This window comes from Condylura cristata, unplaced genomic scaffold (assembly GCF_000260355.1).
Source record: "Condylura cristata isolate star-nosed mole 26May11 unplaced genomic scaffold, ConCri1.0 scaffold00005, whole genome shotgun sequence".
In the NCBI taxonomy this organism is placed as follows: domain Eukaryota; kingdom Metazoa; phylum Chordata; class Mammalia; order Eulipotyphla; family Talpidae; genus Condylura; species Condylura cristata.
In genome coordinates this window covers 53,928,948-53,951,762 of record NW_004567106.1, presented here as the reverse complement: position 1 = coordinate 53,951,762, position 22,815 = coordinate 53,928,948, and the positions used below count along the sequence as shown (strand labels likewise).

The 22,815-nt window shown below is 38.4% G+C and overlaps 1 protein-coding gene across 3 annotated transcripts in view; it reads right to left on the bottom strand.

The window, feature by feature from the left end:
- Nucleotides 1–14,162: 14,162 nt before the first annotated feature.
- Nucleotides 14,163–22,815, bottom strand: part of KCND2 (potassium channel, voltage gated Shal related subfamily D, member 2) — a 435,485-nt gene continuing 426,832 nt past the window's right edge. The window contains exons 3-9 of one of the 3 annotated variants that reach the window (XM_012720804.1): nucleotides 20,747–20,847; nucleotides 20,300–20,311; nucleotides 19,529–19,543; nucleotides 18,960–19,066; nucleotides 17,669–17,682; nucleotides 15,555–15,802; nucleotides 14,163–14,510 (exon numbers count right to left, since the gene is read on the bottom strand). In XM_012720804.1, coding sequence (XP_012576258.1) covers nucleotides 14,333–14,510; nucleotides 15,555–15,802; nucleotides 17,669–17,682; nucleotides 18,960–19,066; nucleotides 19,529–19,543; nucleotides 20,300–20,311; nucleotides 20,747–20,847 — 675 coding nt within the window. In that variant the 3' untranslated portion in view covers nucleotides 14,163–14,332. Of the gene's footprint in view, nucleotides 14,511–15,554; nucleotides 15,803–17,668; nucleotides 17,683–18,959; nucleotides 19,096–19,528; nucleotides 19,544–20,299; nucleotides 20,312–20,746; nucleotides 20,848–22,815 lie in introns of all 3 variants that reach the window. The other 2 variants (XM_012720805.1, XM_004676975.2) reach the window with 2 other exon arrangements.

The following is a 22,815-nucleotide window of genomic DNA, read 5'->3' as shown; positions in this document are numbered from 1 at the left end:
GAGCAACTCTGTGCTCTGTCACCCACAGTGTTGCAGGGAACCTTCTGGAAGGTGCCTGCTAGTGCCCCAAAGTAGAGGGACTCCTCCTCCAGGGTCTCTTTCTTCTCCTTAACTCTGACTTCATGTTCTCCCTTTCTTTATATTTCTCCTCTTTCCCCCGCAACTTCAACCATTCCTTTCCATCTATCAGATCGTACCAAAATTGGGGCACGCCAGATTATATTCCAGTAAATCAAGACTATTGGGGAAAAAATCCCCCTCCTTTCACTCTGTTTGCCCCTTAGGAATCTTCTAATTCAATGTAGGTTTTCTGCTCCTGCATCACAACACGTGCATTGATGTCTATGGTGCCAGAGTGCCCAGCCATATTGGGTTCACACTTTACTGGACGTGCAGTCAGTGAGTTCACACTTCTTTTCTCTTGAGATCTTTCAACATCCTCTTAGTTTCCTCCTGACTCTCTGGCCAAACACTAGCTCAAAACTCTTTTGTTGCTCCTTTTGAATTATTGCAGGAAATCTCTTATTCTGTACTTAATTTCAACCCCTTGGACTTAAAGCCCTCCTCAGTGATGCTGTGGATTACCAAATGAGTAACGCTCTATGCTGTCTACTCCTATACACAGCTGCCTACTTAAAGATCAGTAAGAAACTTCCTACATGGTTAAGCTTTTGGGCTTTGGAGTCCAAATGAGAAATGCAAGGTTCAATTCTGATATTGCAATTGATTTGCTGGGTGACCCTAGGTAAATTATGAGCCTTTGCTTCTTTTTGTATATGTTAGAGAAGTTAATAGTGTATATTGTTGAGGGCTTTTCTGATGATAAAAGCCCAAATGTGTTGTAAAGCAATGTTATCTCAATAAAAAAAAATGTTCACAAAGAAGCTTAATTTTATAACAGCAACAATTTTGCTGAAATGAAGGAAAGAAAATAATTTTTGTAGGAAAATGCTTCAGCAATTATGAAAAAAAATATAGCACTTAAAAGCTGTATCTGGCAAACAGGAAGCATTTACTAAGTATTCCCTAATTCTTCATTTTGCTCTTTTTGCCACCTCCTTTTGGGCCAGGATTTTGCTCAACAGAACTCCCCATCATCTCAGCAAATGACATTCCCTTCACTCGGCTACTAGAATCAGAGCCAGCAGCTTTCCTGAAATTTTCTCAGGTTGATATAATCATTACCTAGTTTCTCTGATGATAACTCTAAAAGGTGCCTTAAGTTGCCCAGTTCTCTAAGGCAGTGCTCCACAGCAGCCACACTGCGTCTCTCACTCAATCCCCGAGTGGTTTCCTAATTGGTCTCTCTGCATCTCTTGTGCCCTTTTTGCCGACTCACTCTTCAGCACATAGCAACTCGAGTGGTCTTTAAAAAGCGTACATTGGATCATGTCACTCCTCTGCTCAAAATTCTTCATGGTTTTCTACAGAACCGAGACCTAAGTCCAAAATCCTTAAATGGAAAAATCTCTAAATTCATGGCGTCCTTAGTCAAACCCACTCCCGAACATGTAGTCAGTCTGACCTCCTTTTCGATGACATTTTCTCAAACAGAAATTTTTTGAACTTGAATCTTCACCCAGGACCCCCTCTGTTAGCTCTTTTGTAGCTTCCATTATTTTCCACGATGGCACTTACCATAATTTGCAATTATATATCATCTGTGTGCTTATTTGCTTAATGACAGTCTTTTCAACTAGAAGCAAACTACTATAATGACAGGGATCCTATTTGCCTTGTCTGTTGTTTTATTACAAGTGTCAAGCAGAGCAGTGTTTAGTTAATATTTGTTGAATTAATAAAGTGAATGAAGCAACAGTGGTTGATACAAATACTAGTTATTTTGGTGATGAAAGGACAAGATAGATAAAAGCAAATCACAAGATATTGCCTTAAGTGATCAAGTTCAGAATTGCATAGGCAGATTTAAAAGGTCTTAATTTTACTGTCAACAAAATGAAAGACTCAATTGGAAGGGAAGAAGAGACTTCATAGTCAAGCCTGGGTTTGAACCCCATTTTAATGATTTTCCAGCATTGTAACCTCAGGAAAATTACTTAACTTCCTTCCCTGGTTCCCTTGATTGAAAATGGTTATTCTAACCACCTGCTCTTAAAGTTGCAGTGAATTGAAAGGAAATAAGTGTCTCACGTTGCTTATTAAAAAGGAAATTTAGTTGTCATTTTATAGAACATTATTTTGGGGCCCTCTCTGTTGGTGCAACGGGTTGAAGCGCAGCACTATGAAGCTGTCCATAGCCACTGCAGCATGAGTTTGAGCCCCAGGCAGGGAGGTGACCCACATGGAGCAGCAGACCTCTCCTGACACGCCCACTGCTCCTCTCAGCAGTGTACTTCGTCGATCTGTCTGTTCTGCTCCCCACTCTGTCTCTGGTGAATCCTCTCACCGCCCCTGCACCTCTGGCATGTACCCCAGTTCTGTATACATACATAAATAAATCCTTTTTTTAAAAAAAAGAACATTATTTTGGCACTTACCTATGAAAGGAAAGGAAATCAGAATCAAGAATAAGAAACTGTTGAGGTCTGTAAAATATCCAGAAAGTTTGACCCCCAAATCCGGTCAATGCCTGAAAAAGCAGGTAATAAAATGGAAAAATTAATGCCCATGGATTTTACTGAAATCAAATATGTGATTGGTACTTTACATTCCCAGAGAAAGTCCACCTGTGCTTCCCAGACTTGGAAAGTTCTCTGTGTGTCTAACCCTTCTTCCTCACGTCTCATATGTCTTCTTCTAGGACATTTTCTTCAACCACAAATTTAGTATCCCTCTCCACCACTACCACCCTTTGATTGCCAATCTGAATACCCTAATGTTTTTCCCTAGAATGCATCTCAATCTGAACTTAGGCTCCTTAATTATATTTCTGCTTTGGATCCAAGTCAAGTAGATTAAAAATATCAAAGGTTAGCAGAATACATCACCTCAAAATATGCTGCTCTGGTATACTGATTATTTCAATCTTTAGGCATTTTAAAAGCAAATGAAGGGAGAGACTTTCTCTGGCTCCCCCTTATTGGATTAAAGATGGAGCCTCCAAAAAGGTACTCAATTGCCATATAAGCTATCCTCAGCTGTCATCAACTCAGGGACCGACTCTTGTTCCAAGAGGCAAGATACCCAGAAAACTTTGGACAAATGATCATACTCCCATCTATTCTTCTAGAGACACATTCGTCCTTCTTCAGTTTTCTCTCCCCTAAGAGGCCTACATCCACCCTTCCCCTATGTAGATGGTATTTAACCCTGAATTCTAGGCCACTAGAGGGTTAAAGTTAACCTTGCTATTCTAAAGTAGAATGTTCCTATTTGGTATGGTTTGGCAGGTTATTTTTTGGGTCTAGGAATGCTCAATTTTTTCCATATAAATTAAGTTATAAGGCTCCTGAGTCCTAAAAATAAAACTATCTACCAAACCATACCAATTAGGAATATTCTACTTCTGGATAGTGAGGAAAGCTGAACTCAGTTCTCTGGGTATCTCCCTGCACACATGAGGTACATACTTGTAAGGGAGCAAAAATTTTCCACTCCAAAATGTATCTTTTTGGTAAAACATGGATTTTATGGGAAGGGTTCCTGAAGTCCAGTATAGATTGCCTTAGAAAAAAGTTTACATGCACACTTCTGTACAAGTAGGTGTGGAAAAAAAACTTCATCTCCTTATCTCTTATTTCTGGGAGAGGACAGAACTGAAATGCACCTATCTTTATCTACACAGCCTTCCTCAGTGAGCTCCCCCTTTCAGATGACACTTGGAGTTACATGGATGAGCTGCTCAGTCTCACTGTTCTTCTCCAAAGTAATAGGTTTTTTTTTCCCTCCTCATACAAACTTGTCTGATACTTGTTTGATTATTTATCAGCCTAGAACCCAGAGGGATTCGAGGTGATTTCCTTCATGTAACGATAGTTATTAGACTTCTTCCCCCCCTTGTAATCTGTCTTTTGTTATAGGGGGTTGCAGGTAGGTAAGACATCTGCAGTGGGGGAGGGAATGTGTTTTTCCCTTTCTACCATACTAGCAAGGGCAGGATCTTGTTATCTTTTCACCCAGCTCCTAGCACGGTGCCTGGAAGGTATAATATACTCACACAGAAAATGAGCCGCTGGAATGGGGCCTGGGAGCAGTGGGCCATGGCTGGGAGGCTGGCAGGCTAATCTGCGCGTGCTTTCTGGTCTCTGGCGATGGCCTGTGGTCCTGCCTCTCTGTGGGCACGCCTCCCCTCGTAGCCCTTCCGTTGCGCTGTTTCTGCCTCCGCCTCCAGCTCAGGTGTGCCCACTTTGCACGCCGGCGCCCTCCGGCAGGCGCCGGCCGTCAGGTGACCCGCGCCCATGCGCCGAAGTGCCTTCTGCACTCAAGGCCGCAGGTGGCAGCCAGAGGCCATGGGCATAAAAACCTGAACATTTCACTTACTCTACACCTATGTCGTATTGTTTTAGTGGTTGCTGAAGTCCAATGTAAGAGTCATTTCTTTAAAAAAAGGCAAAACTGGGCCCTCCCTGGTGGCGCAGTGGGTTAAAGCACAGCACTGAGAAGCTAAAGCCACTTCCGCATGAGTTCGATTCCCGCCTGCCCCGGAGGTGACCACATGGCGTGGCAGACCTCTCCTGACCCGCCCGCTGCTCCCCTCAGCATGTACTTCCTCGATCTGCCTGTTCTTCTCTCTGCTCTGTCTCTGGTGAAGCCTCTCGCCGCCCCTGAGCCTCTGGTCTGTACCCCAGTTCTGTATGCACAAATAAATAAATCTTTAAAAAAAAAAAAAAAGGCAAAACAGACCAAAAAAACCCCACCCCCTTCTTGTTAGAAAATCTCTTACTATGTATGGGATTCTAAACTGTAGGCATTATACTCTCCATGAAGGAGAGGTAATGATGTCACAGAACAACCCCAATATGAAATGGGTTGTCTGACTATGAGTCTTTACCCGTGTGCCAAAATGAGTTATAATAACACTCAACTGCAGGCACATATAAAAAAGTTAATAAAAGGTTTATTCCCAAAAAAAGGGGAAATGAAGAAATGAATATTTCAGGAAGAAAGAGAGGGAGATAAGTTGGTAAATGGGTCCCACCAGTTTCGCTGACTCGGAATCCCAATGGCACAAGGAGAGCCGGGGGAAGCCAGGAGATCCAGAAGCCAAGAGGTCAAGAGACCCCCATGGCCCACATGTCTGTTCTTATACCACGGTTCCAGCATCCTCCCTTCAGTGATGATGGGGTTTTGCCACTGATGGCTTCCCTAGGAGTGGGTTGGTGTCCACAACACCTGTGTGGAGCTCATACAAGGCATCCTTTCCCCCTAACAGTGAGGAGACTTGACTTCCTTCCTCTCCAGTTGTCTACACTATGTCATAAATAATGATTCACGGATTCAGGAATGTGGGCAGGTGCCTACACTGTGATCCTTATAAATTTACAAAGCCCAAAGAAAGTGGTTTATTGATATCCAACATAGGGAAGAGGATAGGGCATGAACTTATGGGCACATTTTAAAAACAAGAATTTGAAGTTCTTGATGTCCTTTTTTAATTTCATGACAAATAAGGAGAAGTATGGTTTGCTTTGTACAACTCCACCATCAGCCCTTTAAAGTGTAAAACAAATTTAGCTAAGAAACAGATTAAATGTTAAGAAAATCTGTCAATTTACTTAAAAGTAGCCTAAAAAGCGCAAAGTCTCCATACATTTGTCAGTAAATAAAGCAACGGGTTCCTCTTTTTCACGTGAGTACTCAAAATATCTATCTTATTGCTTCCTGAGACCAGTGAATGCAGTTCAGGCATTTTGCCCATTTAGGCTGTAGAAAAAAAGCTAATGTTTGATAATCCTAAGAATGCTACTTTTGATAGATCTTTTAAGGAAGATTCATTTTAAAAGCCTAAACGCCACTACATTATAATTTCCTACAATCAGCAAAGGAGAAAAAACACTAAAAGATATAATGATTACAGGCAAGAGAAAGTTTCCCTCCACAACCCACTAAAATTCTATTTTCATAAGGAAATAAAATAAATGGAACTCCACATCCTGCTTGTCTCTCCCCCCACCCCCTTACTCTGTGTGTAGATTTTCATTATCTCTCTTCAACATTTACTCTCCTTAGTTTTATCTAGGACATAAATGTGATTTCTTAAGAAAAATGCTCTAAAAATTGTATGATAATCTACAATTAAAAATGAATATGCAGGGCCCTGCCTGGTGGCGCAGCGGGTTAAAGCGCAGCACTGAGAAGCTTAAGCCACTTCCGCATGAGTTCGATCCCCGCCTGCCCCGGAGGTGACCACATGGCGTGGCAGACCTCTCCTGACCCGCCCGCTGCTCCCCTCAGCAGTGTACTTCATCAATCTGCCTGTTCTGCTCCCCACTCTGTCCCTGGTGAATCCTCTCACCCTCCGCATCTCTGGCCTGTACCCCAGTTCTGTATGAATAAATAAATAAATATTAAAAAAAATGAATATACAAATGAGAAATTTCCTAAAAACTTGTCATTTTATACTAATATAAACTATGGAAGTATATTACTTTGCATATTTCTACATTAGACATATACTAGATGCTAAAGCTCACTTGTTTGTAACACTTATACATTGCAAAAAAAATCCATTTGTTGGAGTTATGTTTTAATAATCTATTTTGGGCATCAAATATATTTTTCTCAGTCCAGAGAAGAGATGGAAAATGGAAGCACAACAAATTTAAATTAAGCAATAGTGATTCTGATGTTCATATGTATTTAAATTTTGACTATGGTCTATCCTGTTATCATAGAAACATGATCAGAATCTTACTCAACTACATAAATGGAGCATTCAGAGCCTCACTTATTGGTGTACAGTTGGCTTAGCCTTACAATTGAGCTTATTATAATCTTTTAGCATTCTGCCTAATTTTATGTTAAGAATCTTATCACGTGAGGCTATAGGTAAAGAAGAAAATGTTTTGAATTAATTTCAAACAGTCATACAATTTTTTGTCTGTATCTAATAACAAATATTTGCAGCATAAAATCTAAATTCTCAGCATCTTTGCCAATGAACTGTGAGGTGAGTTAACAAAGAGAATTGACATAGTGTTGAATTTTTCTTGTCTTTCAAGCTCAGTGTTTTCCAAATGCAATAGAGTTTCCATTTCCTTCAGTTTTCAAGTCTCCATTTATTAATCTCTCATTGATAAGTTTGAAGCCACTTTGTTTTGCATACTAGTGGAGTTTGCTGATGTTGTATATCTGTCTCCTTTTCAAATACAGTGTGGTCTTCATAGTAGAATACCTGGTCTATAGTTCTACTTTGGAAAAAACAGAAGTAAAAAATTTTATTTTTTTGAAAGACAATGTGGAAAAGTTTTTATTATTCATTGAGGCAACATTGATAGTTAATCATTACTATTAGTAAGATTTGACAATGATAAATTATATGTACTGTTAACTTTTCTACAAACTTCTTTTTAACAATAATTGCATTTTATTTTCACTATAAAAGACATTTTCGCGCATTATTACTACTTCAGATGAAAAACACATTTACCCATTGAGCAGTGGGAAGGGGAGACTAAGGTAGAAGGTAAAGAGATATTATTAATAGGCCAGTGTTATTTTGGAACATAAAACAAGCAAACGATGAAATCCCAAAGAGTTTTATGATCAGCAGTTACATCCCAAGTACCATCTTAAAAGGTACATTAAATTTTCTACAGTTCCGTATAAATCAAATGTCTGTGTTTATACCTTTATTGATGCTTTCTATTTTATTAGGAACAAATAAAAAAAATCACTGATCTGACCTACAGACAATTTTTGGAATTCTTTGAGGATGGAAATTCCAGAATATTTTAATTGTATTATAAATTGGAATACTGAATTATGCAGTTATTTTGCCTACCTGAATTTCTGCACTTCATTTTTCTTAAGATATTAAAATACCAATATGTACCTCAATGTGATCCTCCAAAATTCTTGCTTACAAGAATTTGAGTAATTACAAAAGATAATGAAGTCTAAGAATTGTGGTTATTGAACTTAAATTAAAAATATTTTTATTCTATTATACTAAGCGTCTAAGGCTTGACTATGGGCCAATTAAATGCTGCAAGCTAACTACAGCCCTGATCAACAATCTTGAAATATTTTGGCAGGATTTGTTCAAAAAAGGGGAACAAGAGAGAGATGGATAATATATAATTCTCTCTGCTACTGGAAAATTAATTCAATGTGTTGCTGTATGATAAAGAGTTGTTAGAAAGGTCTTTATTAATTGGGACACACTACATTTCATGGCTATATGGCATTTTTTATTTTAATTTACTAATTGTCAATCAGGTTTATTTATGAGAAGTATACTTTTCAATATAAGAAAATAGGAAGAAATACTGAGAAAAATGATTCACCCTTGATAATGAAATTACAACCAACAGAAAATGGATGTCACTAGGCTTAATCCTGCTCTGCTCTCTTCCCCACATTCCCTTGAATTTCTATTTTACTCTACAGGAACAAATAGAACCAGTGTTTCTACAAATAGGACTCTGTCACATGATTTAGTTAAAACTTGAATTAGGAAAATGCAGACCCATCATTTTTTCAGTGTTAAAGTTCTCCCAATAGAGAATGCTGTTCATGGAATTAATTAATGGATTGATATTTGTAAAGTGATCAGCACAGTGCCTGGTATATATTTAGGATCCACTACAAGTTAGTTGTCATTATTATTGTTGCTGTTATCTTTTCATGGTTGTTATATTTATCATTATTTTGAGTTCATTGTGAATCTATAAAAGAAAAATTATATAGAGTCATGCATTGCTTAACAATAGGAACATATTCTGAAAACTCTATTAAATGATTTCATGGTTGTGCCAAAGCCATAGAGTATAATTTACAAGCTGAAATGTTATAGCCTAAATCATACAGACACTATAGGACCTGGTCTGTTGGGACTACCATGGTACACGTGATCCGTTATTTACAGAAATGCCTTTAAATGAAGCATGATTGTATTAAAGATGTGTTCAGATTTTTCTTTGTGGTTTGTACATTGGTTTCTTACTAGGTTGGTTGGAAATAAAAACACTGCTTATTAAGCTCAGATTAAGTTCAATGCAAAATTGTGATATACATGAAAGTTTTACTTTTGAAGTTTTTATACTCTATTTGGGAAGTTTAACAGATCCATCTACCCACCATCATGGTCCTTGCTTTGGTTCTTCAACCTTTTCCCATTTCTTTGTACCAATCCCTCATTCTGTTCTTTCAGAGTTTTGTTCTTTCTTGTACAGGGGGAGATCTCTGAGAAAATTTTCAGTGATTAAATATTAAAAATAATAATTGGGAAAGAGTAAATACCTGTCCTGTTAGCAATTGGTAATTGTAAAAATAGAATTGATCAAACTAAAAAATATTGGACTGTCAATTAGAATAGCCCTCATCAGACTCCCCCCACCAATAGGTTTCTCTCCTTCTAGGGTGCCCACCACTGCTTCTAGGCTTCCTCCAAGTCTCTCTCCACTTCTTTGTTACCCATCCATTCAATACTGTGTTCAGCCAGCCCTGTGCTTTGGGTTTGATGTATTCCTTTTAGGCATAATTTCTTGATGGGCACCAGAGATTAAAAAATTATATTTTGCTTCAATTTACTGCTCTGTTTTCTCACTTTCAGATATTACAGTGGGGTTAATCAGTAGAAACAATTTGCAGAGTAGTGTTAGGACTCATAACAACCTTGTATGTTTCTCTTCCTGTGAAACTATTTAAATAGCTCTCATCAGTCCTGCAGAAACTACAGAAGGAAGACTCAAAACTGTGAAGGCCGGTGTTTTGCCATGCTCAAATCCATGACTGCAAAGTTCTGCCTCCTTTTTTTGTTTGTTTTCCCTTCTTTCTCCAAGAAGGTAGGGATTCATGCACCCTTTCCTACATCCATTCCATCCATAGAGAGGACCCTCACCTATAGAAAGTGGATTTTGAACCCCAGCCAGAGACCTAGCCCCCATAAGTTACAGCAGACGTCTCCTGTCCAGGTTATTGCCGCCTCTAGCATTGTATTTCAGTCAATCTGCCTGTTCTGCCTCTCACATTGTCTCTGATGAATCCTCTCACCCCCTGCACTTTTGTCCTGTACCCCGATTCTTGGACAAAGTCCTTTGAAGAACTATGTCTTGCTGTGACCTCTGTCGAAGGGATGTCCTCAAGAGATTAAGGTAGAAAAATGACAGTCAAGATGACAGATACGATAAGACTTGTAGAGTGAGGTTATGAATGGCAGTCTAAATCAGAAAGTAGTTACCACACTGTAATTTCTTGGGAGGATCTGTTCAATAGAGATTCATCATCTCTATTTCTCTAGCACCTATTCAAAGGCTGGCTCCTCTGAGGTGCTTAATAATTTGAGTTATATGTAAAATGAACAGTAGTTACCTAGTGGAATTTCATAGAAAGTCAAAATGGCAAAAATGGCAAAATGGAAAAAATGGTTATGGAAAGAATTGTTAGTGCTTGAGAGAAGGAAAAAAGGGAAGGAAGGCAGTAAAAGCAAAAGTTTTTATCTAATACTGTTTCCACTGAAAGCTTTTTTCCAGTAAATATGTTATATAATTGTCTTAAATGTGGTGTTCAAAAGTGATAACTCCTTTTAAGTAAAAAAAAAAAAATGCTCTTCTGAAATGTTTTATTAAATACAATAAACTGAAGTAGAGACAATTGAAAGTAATTTTTTCTCAAAAAGTACAAAATGTCTTTATCGCTGTGTTCTGATGATGTATATGCCATCGTGGAGAGCAATAGCCTCTCTTGTCACTGAATTCATAAGGCAAGCATCAACACTCTAGGGGAGATGGGAGGTACTTTCTAATAAAATTCTTGCGGGTCAGCTACTTAATATTAGCAATCCCTTTTTATTTGCTTGAACAATGCTGCTAGTGGCTATCTATATAACGTCATAGAGGCTATTTCCCAGCGAATACTGGAAAAAAGTGGCAATAATTTTCCTTGCTTTTTGTCTCCTCTTGAATGTTAAAGAGATGTCCATCATCAGTGTGTGCATATTCAAGAAAATACAGATCCATGTGAATGTGTGTATATACTAAATATATATACTATATATTTAGAGATAAGTAGCTGTATACACATATGTATCTATCTATCTATCAATCTATCTATATATTTCTCACTGGGAGTCAACAAAAACCTAAGGATTACTGATTGAAGTTTCTTTATTCTACTTTTTAAGACATGCTTTAATAATTACCTTGGCTAATTTCCAGATAGGACAATCTTCAACCAAGAACCTAATTGAGTTCTGACCCAAGTTATTACCTCCAAACTTCTATTTGCTTAATGCAAGTAGTGGTTAAGAAGTAGATCAGGTTCAGACCAGTAGATCAGACTGGTCTCCTTTCTTTCTGAAAGACTCTGTGTAAGAGGTAAGTGGTGCGCAGCATACAAGGTAATAAACTTTAAGTGACACGGTGCCAAGAGCACACTATTTGAAAAGTTCACGTATAAAATAAACTGATTTTAACCACATTACCTACTTTTTATTGGCCGACAATATTACAGTTTACTTATTAGTCTGTGGCTATGGGCTACAGTCATCAAAGTATTTGCAAAAGTGACCATTTAAACTGATGACAATCTTTTATCTTAAAGTGATATTGACTTTTCTATTACAGTCTCTGCCTAAAAAAATCACTGCTGTCAGGAAGCTACTATCTTTCTTGATTTAGACTAAATCTAAGTGTTACAAATCAATGGATTTTTAGAATTGGTACATGTTGCAGTACATGTATTGTTGGCACATGATATGTGTTCTCCAAGAATGTAGCATGCATAGCAACTCCTAGATTTCAAAAAGGAAGGAAAGAAAAAGGGCCAGAGTCAACCACTTTGTCCTGTTTGAGCATGCACATGTTTTATTTAAGTATTTCCAAAGGTCTATTTTTTTCCAGCATAATGCAGATATTATGCTATTCTTTGAAATAAGATATATGAATTTCAAACAAAATTGTCAAAAACAATGACCTTGATTACTCCATATGGTACACAGAAATAATTACATTTCACTTACAATACAGATGCACTTAACACAGTCATCAATAGTCATTCACCACCGACACAGTATATTTTTAAATCACCTAAACACCAAACTATTTTTTCTTTTCCAAAAGTCTAAAAAAATTAATAGTTTTGGATAAATGATAAGTCAAAAAGGAGACAGAATTGTCAACTAAAATAATCTAACTGTCTTTTAAAAATGTAATATTATGAACATGAAAATAGAACTTCTCATTGGGAATCAAAAGAGCTAAGTATTCCTGATTGTGGTTTCCTTAGTCTACTTTTTAAAAAGTATTTCGACAAATGCCATCAGAGATGTTTCACTATATATTTGCTCTAGAAGCATAAAGTGACATGAGGCAGGTGTTAAAGTATAATTGTTAATATTCACGCTCCAGGAAGATTAGTAACTTTTTAAAAGACACACTAGGAATAAAGCCAGTTCTTCCCGAGAAAGAGAGTTTATTTTACTTTCACTCAGCAAGTGTTTATTAAGATCTATTGTGAGCACAGCACTGTTCTAGAAGCTATTCTAGAAATGGGAAGCAAGAATTTCTGGCTTTGCTTGAAAATGATTGGATTAATCCCTTTTTAGAATAAATTACGATAAGCATTTAAAAATTTCTATCGTAGAGGGATAATTATTAACTCTTTCCACGTACAGAAGTTAACTTGGTTCCTTATAATGGTGGTTTGGAATGAACAAGACTTTTCATTTGACATAAAACTTTATTACACTGTTACGGGCAGGTATGTCTGCTAATATATTTTTAAAGGTGAAAGGTATAAAGACTTTTCAATTAAATGTACATGGAGATCACTTTGCATCACCAAACTCCTGTCTTCCATAGTAGAGAAAACTGCTTCTCATAATACACAGGACCTATTCTGAGATAAATTTGTGCTACTTTATCCCAGAGAGTAGCAAGAAAGCTTTCATTTAATATTGCTACCTCAAGCGTTCCAGTTTATCTCTGCATTCCAATACACATTAGTTATTCTCAAAATGTATTCAAGATCTAAAGCAAAATAAATAATACATCAAGTGAGATTCTGGGATCATTGATCCTATGATATTAGTCCCAGCCAACTCTTTTCATGACACGTAGTGATATATCCAGTATCTGGGCTGTTCATAACAGCAAAGAGGTTAGAGATAAATCATAGATGTCAACTCCTTTTTTTCTAATTTTGAGCAGGGGATTGATGATGATAATCTACTTACAAGATCCTTTGTTGGGGAATACAAAAGTAGGGAATTCATTTGAACTACAAAACTAGTCCAGTTGATGACGGTAAACCCAATAGAAAGGAGCGATAGAACCACAGGAACAAAGAATGCACTGGCACAGAATACAGAAGACTAAAGGATATTACTGAAAAACATTTATGGCACAATAGTTTTGGATTAAAAAGTTCTCTAAAACCTGGCCACACCAGAAGCTCATGTATGAATGTGGCTTTTACTGTATCTATGAAGATCTGAAAATACAGCAACAAAAGGTTCTGATGCCTGATACAACAGGTGTACAATGAATTATTGCAGTTGTAACAGTTTCTAGGTGCAAGGTAAAACGATAATTAATACTGAACTATCTGAACACTTTAGATTTACTAATGAGCATCCCCATGAAAAACACTGTGGTTCTAAAAGGAGTTTATTTGCACAGCCCACCAGAGAACATGAACAATCAGCTTGTTGTAAGTGCACAGAAATTCCCCCTTTCTACAGTTATAGTTTATCATGCCTATTCTGAAGACAACATAAGGAAACTGAGATCACTGCTCCAAAGAATTCTAGCATGCATTAGGATGGTTTCCTTCAGTCAGTACAAATGTGCTGTATGAGTTTTTTAAATGTACTAATCTTCACCACTGCCAATGTTCATGGTTTTTAACAGGAAAAAATTTTATCAAAATGTTTTCCATATTTTTTTTTGTTTGCATTCAACTGGAACTTTATGTCCAAAGATTTATTTTATTAATTTTATTACAAAAGAGTTCTGGTCATAAGAAGCATCAGTAGGTGGCATTTCAAGGCCACAGACTCTTTCTCTGCATAACGGCTCACATTCGGTCTTGAAATGCCATTGGGTTTAGTATTTCCATCCTCAAGTCTGGAAACTTTGTTTTTGTTTCACTACCAACCTTCTTGCTTTGCTGTTCTCATCTGCAAAGAGTTTATTTTTCTTCTTTCTTCCACTTTGGGATTCTCTCCACAGCCGGGGCTCAAATTCTCTTAGACTCCATTCAAATCGTCTTACAAAGCAGACACTCTGACGATATTACCTCCTGAGTACTCAGGGGACTCTGGCCTGTCATCTCCTTCAGGAGTGGTTACTGGAGGTGTAGGGATGCTTATTATTGCTGTAGTCACATAAGGTTGTTCACAGTTTAGTTTAACACACTCTTCCATTTTGGCATTTAAACTGGATCGGCTGATGAGGAAAAGATAGATTTAAGAAAGTTAAGTTGTCTACATAAAGAAACTTTTCCCCCTATAAATGAAGATATCTTTTCATGCTTATAAACTTTTAAAAGGCTTCACAACAATTACCATGACTTTTTAAAAAATCAAACAGCAAATATGTGTTAACATTGATTATATATATATAAATATATATATTAACATTAACACGAGCGATGGCATTAGCAACAAATAAATGCAAAAAGCCCTGCACAGTTTGGTTCAATCAGTGTTTCTCAAAGTGTTTTCTAAAAAAAAATGCAAGAAAGAGGATCAGGAAAGTTTGAGAAAAACTTGGGTCAAGCAAAGTGAAATAGTTTTCTTTAAGACAGAATCACTGAGAGGCCTGAGATACATTATGAAGGGGATAGCTGCTGTAGATGTCTGAATTCCTTTGATCACAGAATCTTTTCAGTATCTTGTCTCTCCGGATATGTGCTGCCCTTAAAGCTTTTAAGGTAGTGACGGCCAAACGTTAAGAACCGCAAAAGTTAGTCACTCCTGTCTATTAGTTCAAGGTTTTCCCAAGTAGTTTTATTGTGTGAGCTTTATCCTCATGAGGGAGGGAGAAATGAAAAATGAGCAAGGAGGTTATGCAGAGAAGCTTAAAACTACTTAATTTTCATGGAAAACTTAAAATATTTTCTTTTCAACTACTTCTCCATTTTTCTATTTCATTTGGAATAGATATAAAATAGCACAAAGGTACAATATCTTGGAGATGGGAACTTTTCTTTGCTCCAAAATTTAAGATTCTGGTCCTAGAGCCATCAATTTTATAAAGCAACATAGCTTAAATTAAAAAGCGCATCCAGATTTTCAGCAAACATTGTTGAATTTGAACAAAGAAGAGAAGGGGAGCCATTTTCTTATTTGTTGGGGTAGCAGGTTTGTCTCACTCCAAGCCAAGGAGAAACTAGGATTTAGATGCCACGGAGGCAGGAACCTGGCTGGAAAGGGGACGAGGCCGAGAAGCTGCACAGGTGTGCGGTCCACACACAGATCATCTTAGTACCTGTTAGATAGTGGGGTTCTCTCCACACATCTGATCTGAATCGTACTGAGTTCTTGCACACTACCTCGGTGGCTCCCGGACACGTTGGCATTTGGGATGCGGAAAGTTTTTTTGTGTCGCCGTGAACAGCAAGTGCTGGTGACTCCTTGTTGTGAAGAGAGAGACGGACTGTGGCTTGAAGGACGATTAACAGTTGCAACTTCCATGCAGCTTTCTTCAAAGACTTGTTCATCCACAAACTCGTGATTCTGTTCCAGAGTTGTAAGAAAATGTGAAGAAAGCACAGAAACACATTTTAAATTTAAACAAGGGAATGAATAGCTTTATTTTTAAAGCTTCAATATTCCACATATATTTATTTAGGCCCTCCACTGAGTAGCTAAAACCATTTTCAAGATGATTAGAATGTCAAAGCCACCTTAATACAACAAATCTGGCATTTGTATGAAAGTAAAATTTCTCTGGTTAGACCTCAAGATTGACATGTGCAGGCTGACTTACTAAGTGTCCATTTATAGACTATTTTGAAATAGCATTTATTAATTTAAACACAAAGGCTGGAAGTTATATGCTAATGGAGGGGGTGGGGAACCCTTAGATAGCAATACAGATAAAGCCCACAGGGAATGTGTAAATGCATATTGACATTTATTTTTTAAGCAGATAAAGTTATGGAAGAGGCTATTTTAATAAAATGTCCCAAGTTAGATGATTATCTGTTTTATATTAGCAGATATTTTCATCTGGGAATGAAAACATTTTCTTAATTAGCAATTGGGATAAGAAAGCCACTTTCTTTAGGAGGTCCTACAAAATAAGATTCATTAGTGAAGTAGATGAAATACATTTATATGACAAATGTGTCACTTTATGTTTGTCCCAAGGGGAGTAGAATTGAACTTCTGAGGACACTTTTTTTTTGGTCTGTGATTCAACACTGGCTAAAATATCTACTCAAGAATTTTACCTCAGAAATGTAAGGGAAACATTTGTGGCCTGAGCTACCAGGGCAGGGCCTCCATTACTTTTTTCTTCTTGAGGTCAGACTCTCACAACAGAAGGCTTTGCATATGCTGAAATGCATCTAGTGGTCTCTTAACCTAAAATATTAGCAAAACAATCGAAGCGATTCTGGCTAAAAGCAAATAGATGGTTTTCCTTACTTACTTTATCATTTCTTTGCTGAGACAAGTGTTTTGTGGTAATGAAATTTAACATTCTACTGTTTAGAGACCAGAGAACAACATGGTCAGGCAAGATGGAATTTCACATTAAATATTATTTTATGGAAAAATATATAGTTCACAAAGAATTTACAACCTGTTTTCTTCTCATACTGCATATTTCACACACACAAGACAAGTCATGAAGAGATTGGATTCTAACTTATTTCATTAGTGACTGGAAATGACAAGGTCATTTTATTGCTGGTTACTATATGTTTTTGAAAGTAGCTCTGTTTAGGTAGCTCAGTTTAAGCCCCATTAATTAGTGCTCATGTTTGACTGAAAAAGTCTAAGTTGTAAAATAGTAAAAAACTGAAAATGAAAGTTAGGGATAAATATATTCTATTATTAATGTTATCATTTAACTTTCAAAAACCTATCCTAATCAGTTAAAGATTTGTACTTAAAAATGCAAATATAAGCATGTTTAAAGCCCTCAAATAATTTTCCATTTATTATGAGATAAGGATCAAAATTCTTCACTTATCTCTAAAGCTTGCCATGGGCCAGCCACTGTACTCAAGTCTGCCTGCTCTTGTATTGCATTACATTTTCTCCTGACACCCTCAACTGCCTTCATCCCTGTGGGTCTGCTATTCCTAGGTGGCTTATCCTGCCTCCATTCTAAGAGCCCAACCCTAGGAGGCACCTTTCAGGTCAATCAAGAGCATAAGGCTAGATCACCCTGGGAAGGGTCTGCATCACGAAGTATGACTGGGAACGCCTGGGAGCCTGGGAGGGGTGCTGAGGACAGATGCATAATCTTACTCCTGACTTACACATCATGGAGGTATGAGGGGAATGCCCAGAGGGCCATTGACTGGTGCATACCAAAGGACCCCAGAAGCTGATCATGGCATGCCTTATTGATAAGACTGAAATCCTGACTGGAAGAGTCAGGGCTATTCTACATACCAAACTATCAGCGGATGCACAGTTCCACCTTTTGCCCAGCTTCTTCTAATTTTCCCTTTCTTCTCCACTTCCTCACATGATTAATGCTGTGGGATCAGTCTACCAATAAAATGGCCAGGATGTTGCTCTTCGGCATCCTGCATTATGTAGCCTGCTCCACGACTCCCGTTTCTTTGGTCAGTGTGGAGTTGCCCGATGCAACAATCCCTCTTAAGCCAAGTCCTAGCCTTCCCTTGGGTGCCATTTCACCTCTCTGCCCCTTCCTTTCTTTGCCTAAATCTCTCCTAGTCATCCTTTGGGTCTCAGTTCAAGTTCCTCCAGGAAGCCCTGTCTGATGCTACAAGCCAATCCTCACGGTCCACACCACTGTGCCCCCACCATATCTTCAGCTGCCCCTTACTTGTTCTGCCCCAGTAGCATCTGTGCTTTGGCTCACACCTAGAGGCCATCCCTGACTGGATGGTGTATACTGGGTCTGACCCCTCTGGTCTTTAGTAGGCAAGTAACCCATGCTTGTTGAATGACTGCATGAGCGAAAGAACACTCAAGGACAATGTGCTGGAATTGAGAACACAAATATGCATCTCTTGTGAGTGAGGGAAGAGACTTGATTTGAATATGGTAAAAGTTTTATTCTGGTCTGTGGTCACAGGCTGTGACTTCTTTTAAAAAAACCAGCTAGAGAATGGGCACCTTAGCCAAGAGGGCAGCGGGATGGACAGCTGATAAGTGGAGAAATGCAGCTCGGTTCTCAAACCCAGAGGGCAGGCTGGTGTTTAGATTTGTTGTTTTTCCTATGAGAATAAATAGGCTTTATCATCTTTGTTCATAATAACTGTGAATGAAAGAAATACTTGCATTATGTTATTGTCTATTTTTTGGTATTGCTATTCATATTGCTGTATCCAGATGTCAGGAGCACTTGAACATCTTTTTTTTTTTTTTTTTTTCTGTTTAATCAGTAATTTAAGAATCAGGGGGGAATGATCCTATATAGGACTTATATTTAGCAGTGGCGGAACAACTTTTTATCTGCATTAATTTGATATTTTACACTAGAGTTGTGACAAGCACGAAGGACAAAAGCATTTTAAAATAAGTCTCTGAAATACTTTCCAACTTGAAAAGTCACTGGAGTCTTTTAGAGTCATTCAAAATATTGTGAATTTTTCTGACTCCTTGGTTTTTGGCATATTTTCTGGTAATACAGACAGTGAAATCATGCTTGGAAGCACTAAGTATTCACAACAGCAAATGGGGTTACTGTCTGCAGACAGAGGTAGGCAGTCAGGCCTGTTGTTCCTTACCGTGGTTTTTTCCAGGCAGTGAAGGAGGTGGTGGTGCTGGGTTTCAAAACTGGAGCCGGATTTGCTACCAAAGGCCTGCTCATCCTCGGAGGACTGTTAACACAGAGAAGAGAAGAGCTTTCTATTTTATTTTCCTACAGTAAGAACCTTAGCCACACATTTTGACAGAGAGATCTGGCCTATTTCTTGAGATTAAGTGGCAGCATTTTTTTTTTTTAAACTAAAACAGGGCAAATATGCATTGCTTTTAAGTTTGCTGGTCAGCATTTGCATTTTCATCAAATTATTGGTTGTCTTTTAGATTTGTTTCCCTAAATTGAAAACAGGAATCTCTTTTACACATTCAACTACCGACAATCTCTGAAAGCCTGGGAGCCTTAGATAATTCTGAAACCTCTATCATGCTCACCTACATAAAAACTATTTTATAATTTTATAAGAGGATAAGATCCTCAATACTAAAGGGAACTTTTGAGGTAAAAGTAAAATTTCTCAAGTGTGTTTTATACGCTCTGACCTTTATCACAGTAAATGAGGTTCCCTCACCATTAAGAAGTAAAACAAGGTATCATGTCACCCTTTACCACCTCACCTAAATGGACTTTTAAGGAAACAAATGAGATATCTGAGTCACTGATAATATTTTACATTTCCCATATAAAAAGGGATCTGGACCCAATTCTAAAGTGTGTGTGTGTGAGCATGGTGCAGGGTGCGGGGCGGGGTTCTTCAAGCAATGCTCTGGGTCCCAGTTGGGTGTCCTACATGCCATTCAACGCAATTTGAATGCTAAGTAGCATCATGTTCCACAGGATAAGGGCTCACCCCTACCTGCATTCCATGTCAGATGCCAGTGGCAAGCCCGGATTATCACTCTTGTTTCTGACCAAAGAGCAACAGTTTGGAGGTACCAGTGCCCTTGACCTTGGCCTGTGATTCCCAGTCCAAAGTCCAGGTTTCCTATACTGTCTGATCAACTGGGTATGATCAGAGTGTCTCAGGATCACTCCAGGTATAATTAACTTGTTAGAGTAGCTCACAGAATTCAGAGAAACATTTCCTTACTAGATTACTGGCTTATTATAAAAGAATATAACTCAGGATACCAACTAGAGGGAAGAGATGCATAGAAAAATTGTGCGGAAGGGCACGGAGTTTTCATTTGGATATGCCACTGTCCCCAATTTTCCACATGTTCACCACCTGGAACCTCTTTGGACCCCATCCTTTTGGGGTTTTATGGTGGTTTCATTACATAGATTTAAGTAAATCAGTGGCCACTGGTGACTGAATTCACTCTCCAGTCCCTCTTTCCTACCGGGACTTCTTGGTTGGTCCTTGACTCCTTAGATGTGGTAGAGGTCACCTCATTAACATAACAACACCTTTTTAGCTCCCAAGGCTTAGAAATTTCCTAAAGGATTCAAGGGCTCCTTCCAGAAACCTGAAGATGACCTACTATCTATTTCTTATTAAAATTCACATTATCTCACCGTGTTTACAAGAGTCAATGCAAAAATAGTGCCCAGTCATGAACGGAAATAATGATTTGCTGGCAGTATTTCAATGCCCAGTATCTAAGTTATTGCCGCCACTTAGACCGTATGGGGAGAGGTTATTAAAAAATGATACCTTTGTTGTTTCAGTAGCCATGCTCGTAATTACTCACAATAAAATTATATTAAGTAGACTCAATCAATATTACACCAATAAATTGAACATTAGGAAAAATGAAGAGCTTGACTGTACCTGCAGCTGATTGCTGAGCAGGCCATTCCGCTTGCTCTGCATATAAGCGTTTGCACTTCCGCTTTTGGCTGCCCGAATCCTGGCCAGTCTGGCTTTCTAGAGAAGAAATAGGAATGTTCTGTTAATACTCACAGTGGTGCTTTCTTAAAACACTGAATACACTCTGTATGCTCCTAATGTCAGAGTACATACTTTTAATAGTATGGCGGCTTTTCGCAAGTCACTGTTACCTTAAAAAACAAACAAACAAACAAAAAACTGTTGGCCCTCCCTGGTGGCACAATGGGTTAGGATGCAGCACTGCAAGCTGGCAGTAGCCACTCTGGTGTTGGTTCGATCCCCAGCTCCGGAACTGATCCACATGGCATGACAGACCTCTCCTGTCTCGCCCGCTGCTCCCCTCAGTAGTGTACTTCCTCCATCTGCCTATCCTGCTCCCCACTCTGTCTCTGGTGAAGCCTCTTACTGCCCCTGCATCTCTGGCTTGTACCCCAATTCTGTATGAATAATTAAATCTTTGAAAAAAAAAAACAACACAAAACTGTTAAGGGCAACCCAACGCAAGACGGTGGTCCTCACCCATGCACTTAAGATTCAACTACAGACACACACAAAAAGTTCAATAATGGGTTTATTTACAAGGGAAAAGGGACATGGATAATTCAGGGAAAGAGAGAGACAGAGATAAGTTGGTGAATGGGTCCTACCAGTTCTGCTGACCTGGATCCCCAATAGCATGTTGAGAACAAAGAAGAGCCAAGAGACAAGCCCTCGCCACCAGGCCAATAGAGCCCCCAAAGCCCCCATATCTGGCTTCATATTCAAACCTGGCTGCTTAACTCCACCCTCAGGTCCCAGCATGCTTCTCTTTAGTATTGATGGGATTTGTAGATCCATTATCTGGGTGGGGGTGGAATTCACAAAACCTGTATCTGTAGAGTTTGTTCAGGACATCCTTTCCCCTTACATAAACACAGCACATTATATTTTTACCACTGAGTATTTTATTTTAGTTAACATTTATCAGTATGAACAATTCAGTACTTTGGAACTGGGTTATGCATTTAAGAACTGTAACGAAATCTTAAAGTAAGAGTAAATTATTTCATTATTGTTTCTGTTAACTGTGTTCAGAGAACAATAGCAGTGTGACTTTATTTATATTTTCACTTACCCCAAACTGAGTAAGTTAATGAAATGAAGACCCAGTAAACAAGCTGCTAAATCCTTTACATGTAAACTAATATCCTTTTAAAAACTGGTATTTAAGTTCTAGAAACAAATTCTCCTCCCTTCCTTCTCTTCCGTCCCGTTGTCTTTCCTTCCTCTATACCTTCTTCCCTGTAAAAAATCACTTTCAGTTGTACCTGCACCTTCAAATATTAGTTTTAATTTTGCAAAGTTTTTGTGTAATTGATCAATGTAGACCCCTCGCTGACCAACATGATCTCTAAAAGAATTCACAAAATATATTCACTTTTGCCTGGCTCATGTCCATACTACAGCTGTGCTCATCTGATTTCTCTTTCTTGAAGTTGTTGATATGAAAATCCAGTGAGTCACTCCAAAGTGATATATAGTGTTATTTTTATTTTTAAAAGCATTTGTGCATACAGAATGTTCTTTAGTTAAAAGAGGCTTGGGGTGGTAAATTCAGTTGTTCATAGTTACACTGATATTACCAAAATGACACTAGTAAGGGAATCCTCTTAAGCCAGATATGTGGTATTCCATTAGCTTTACAACTGGTGAAGTCTACCTGTCTCCGACTACCAAAGAGCAAGTGGAGAAGACTATGGCAGTGTCTATTCTTTCTGTATGATGTTTATCTAATAAGGGCTTGTAAGCAGGGGCCCTCTCTAGTAACATAAGCGTTTAAAGTACAGCATGACAAAGCTGAAACCCCTTCAGCATGAGTTTGATCCCCAGCCAACAGGTGACCTGCATGGCACGGCAGACCTCTCCTGTCTCACATGCTGCTCCCTTCAGCAGTGTATTTCATCAGTCTACCTGTTCTGCTCCCCTCTTTGTCTCTGGTGAATCCTCCTATCATCCCTGCCCCTC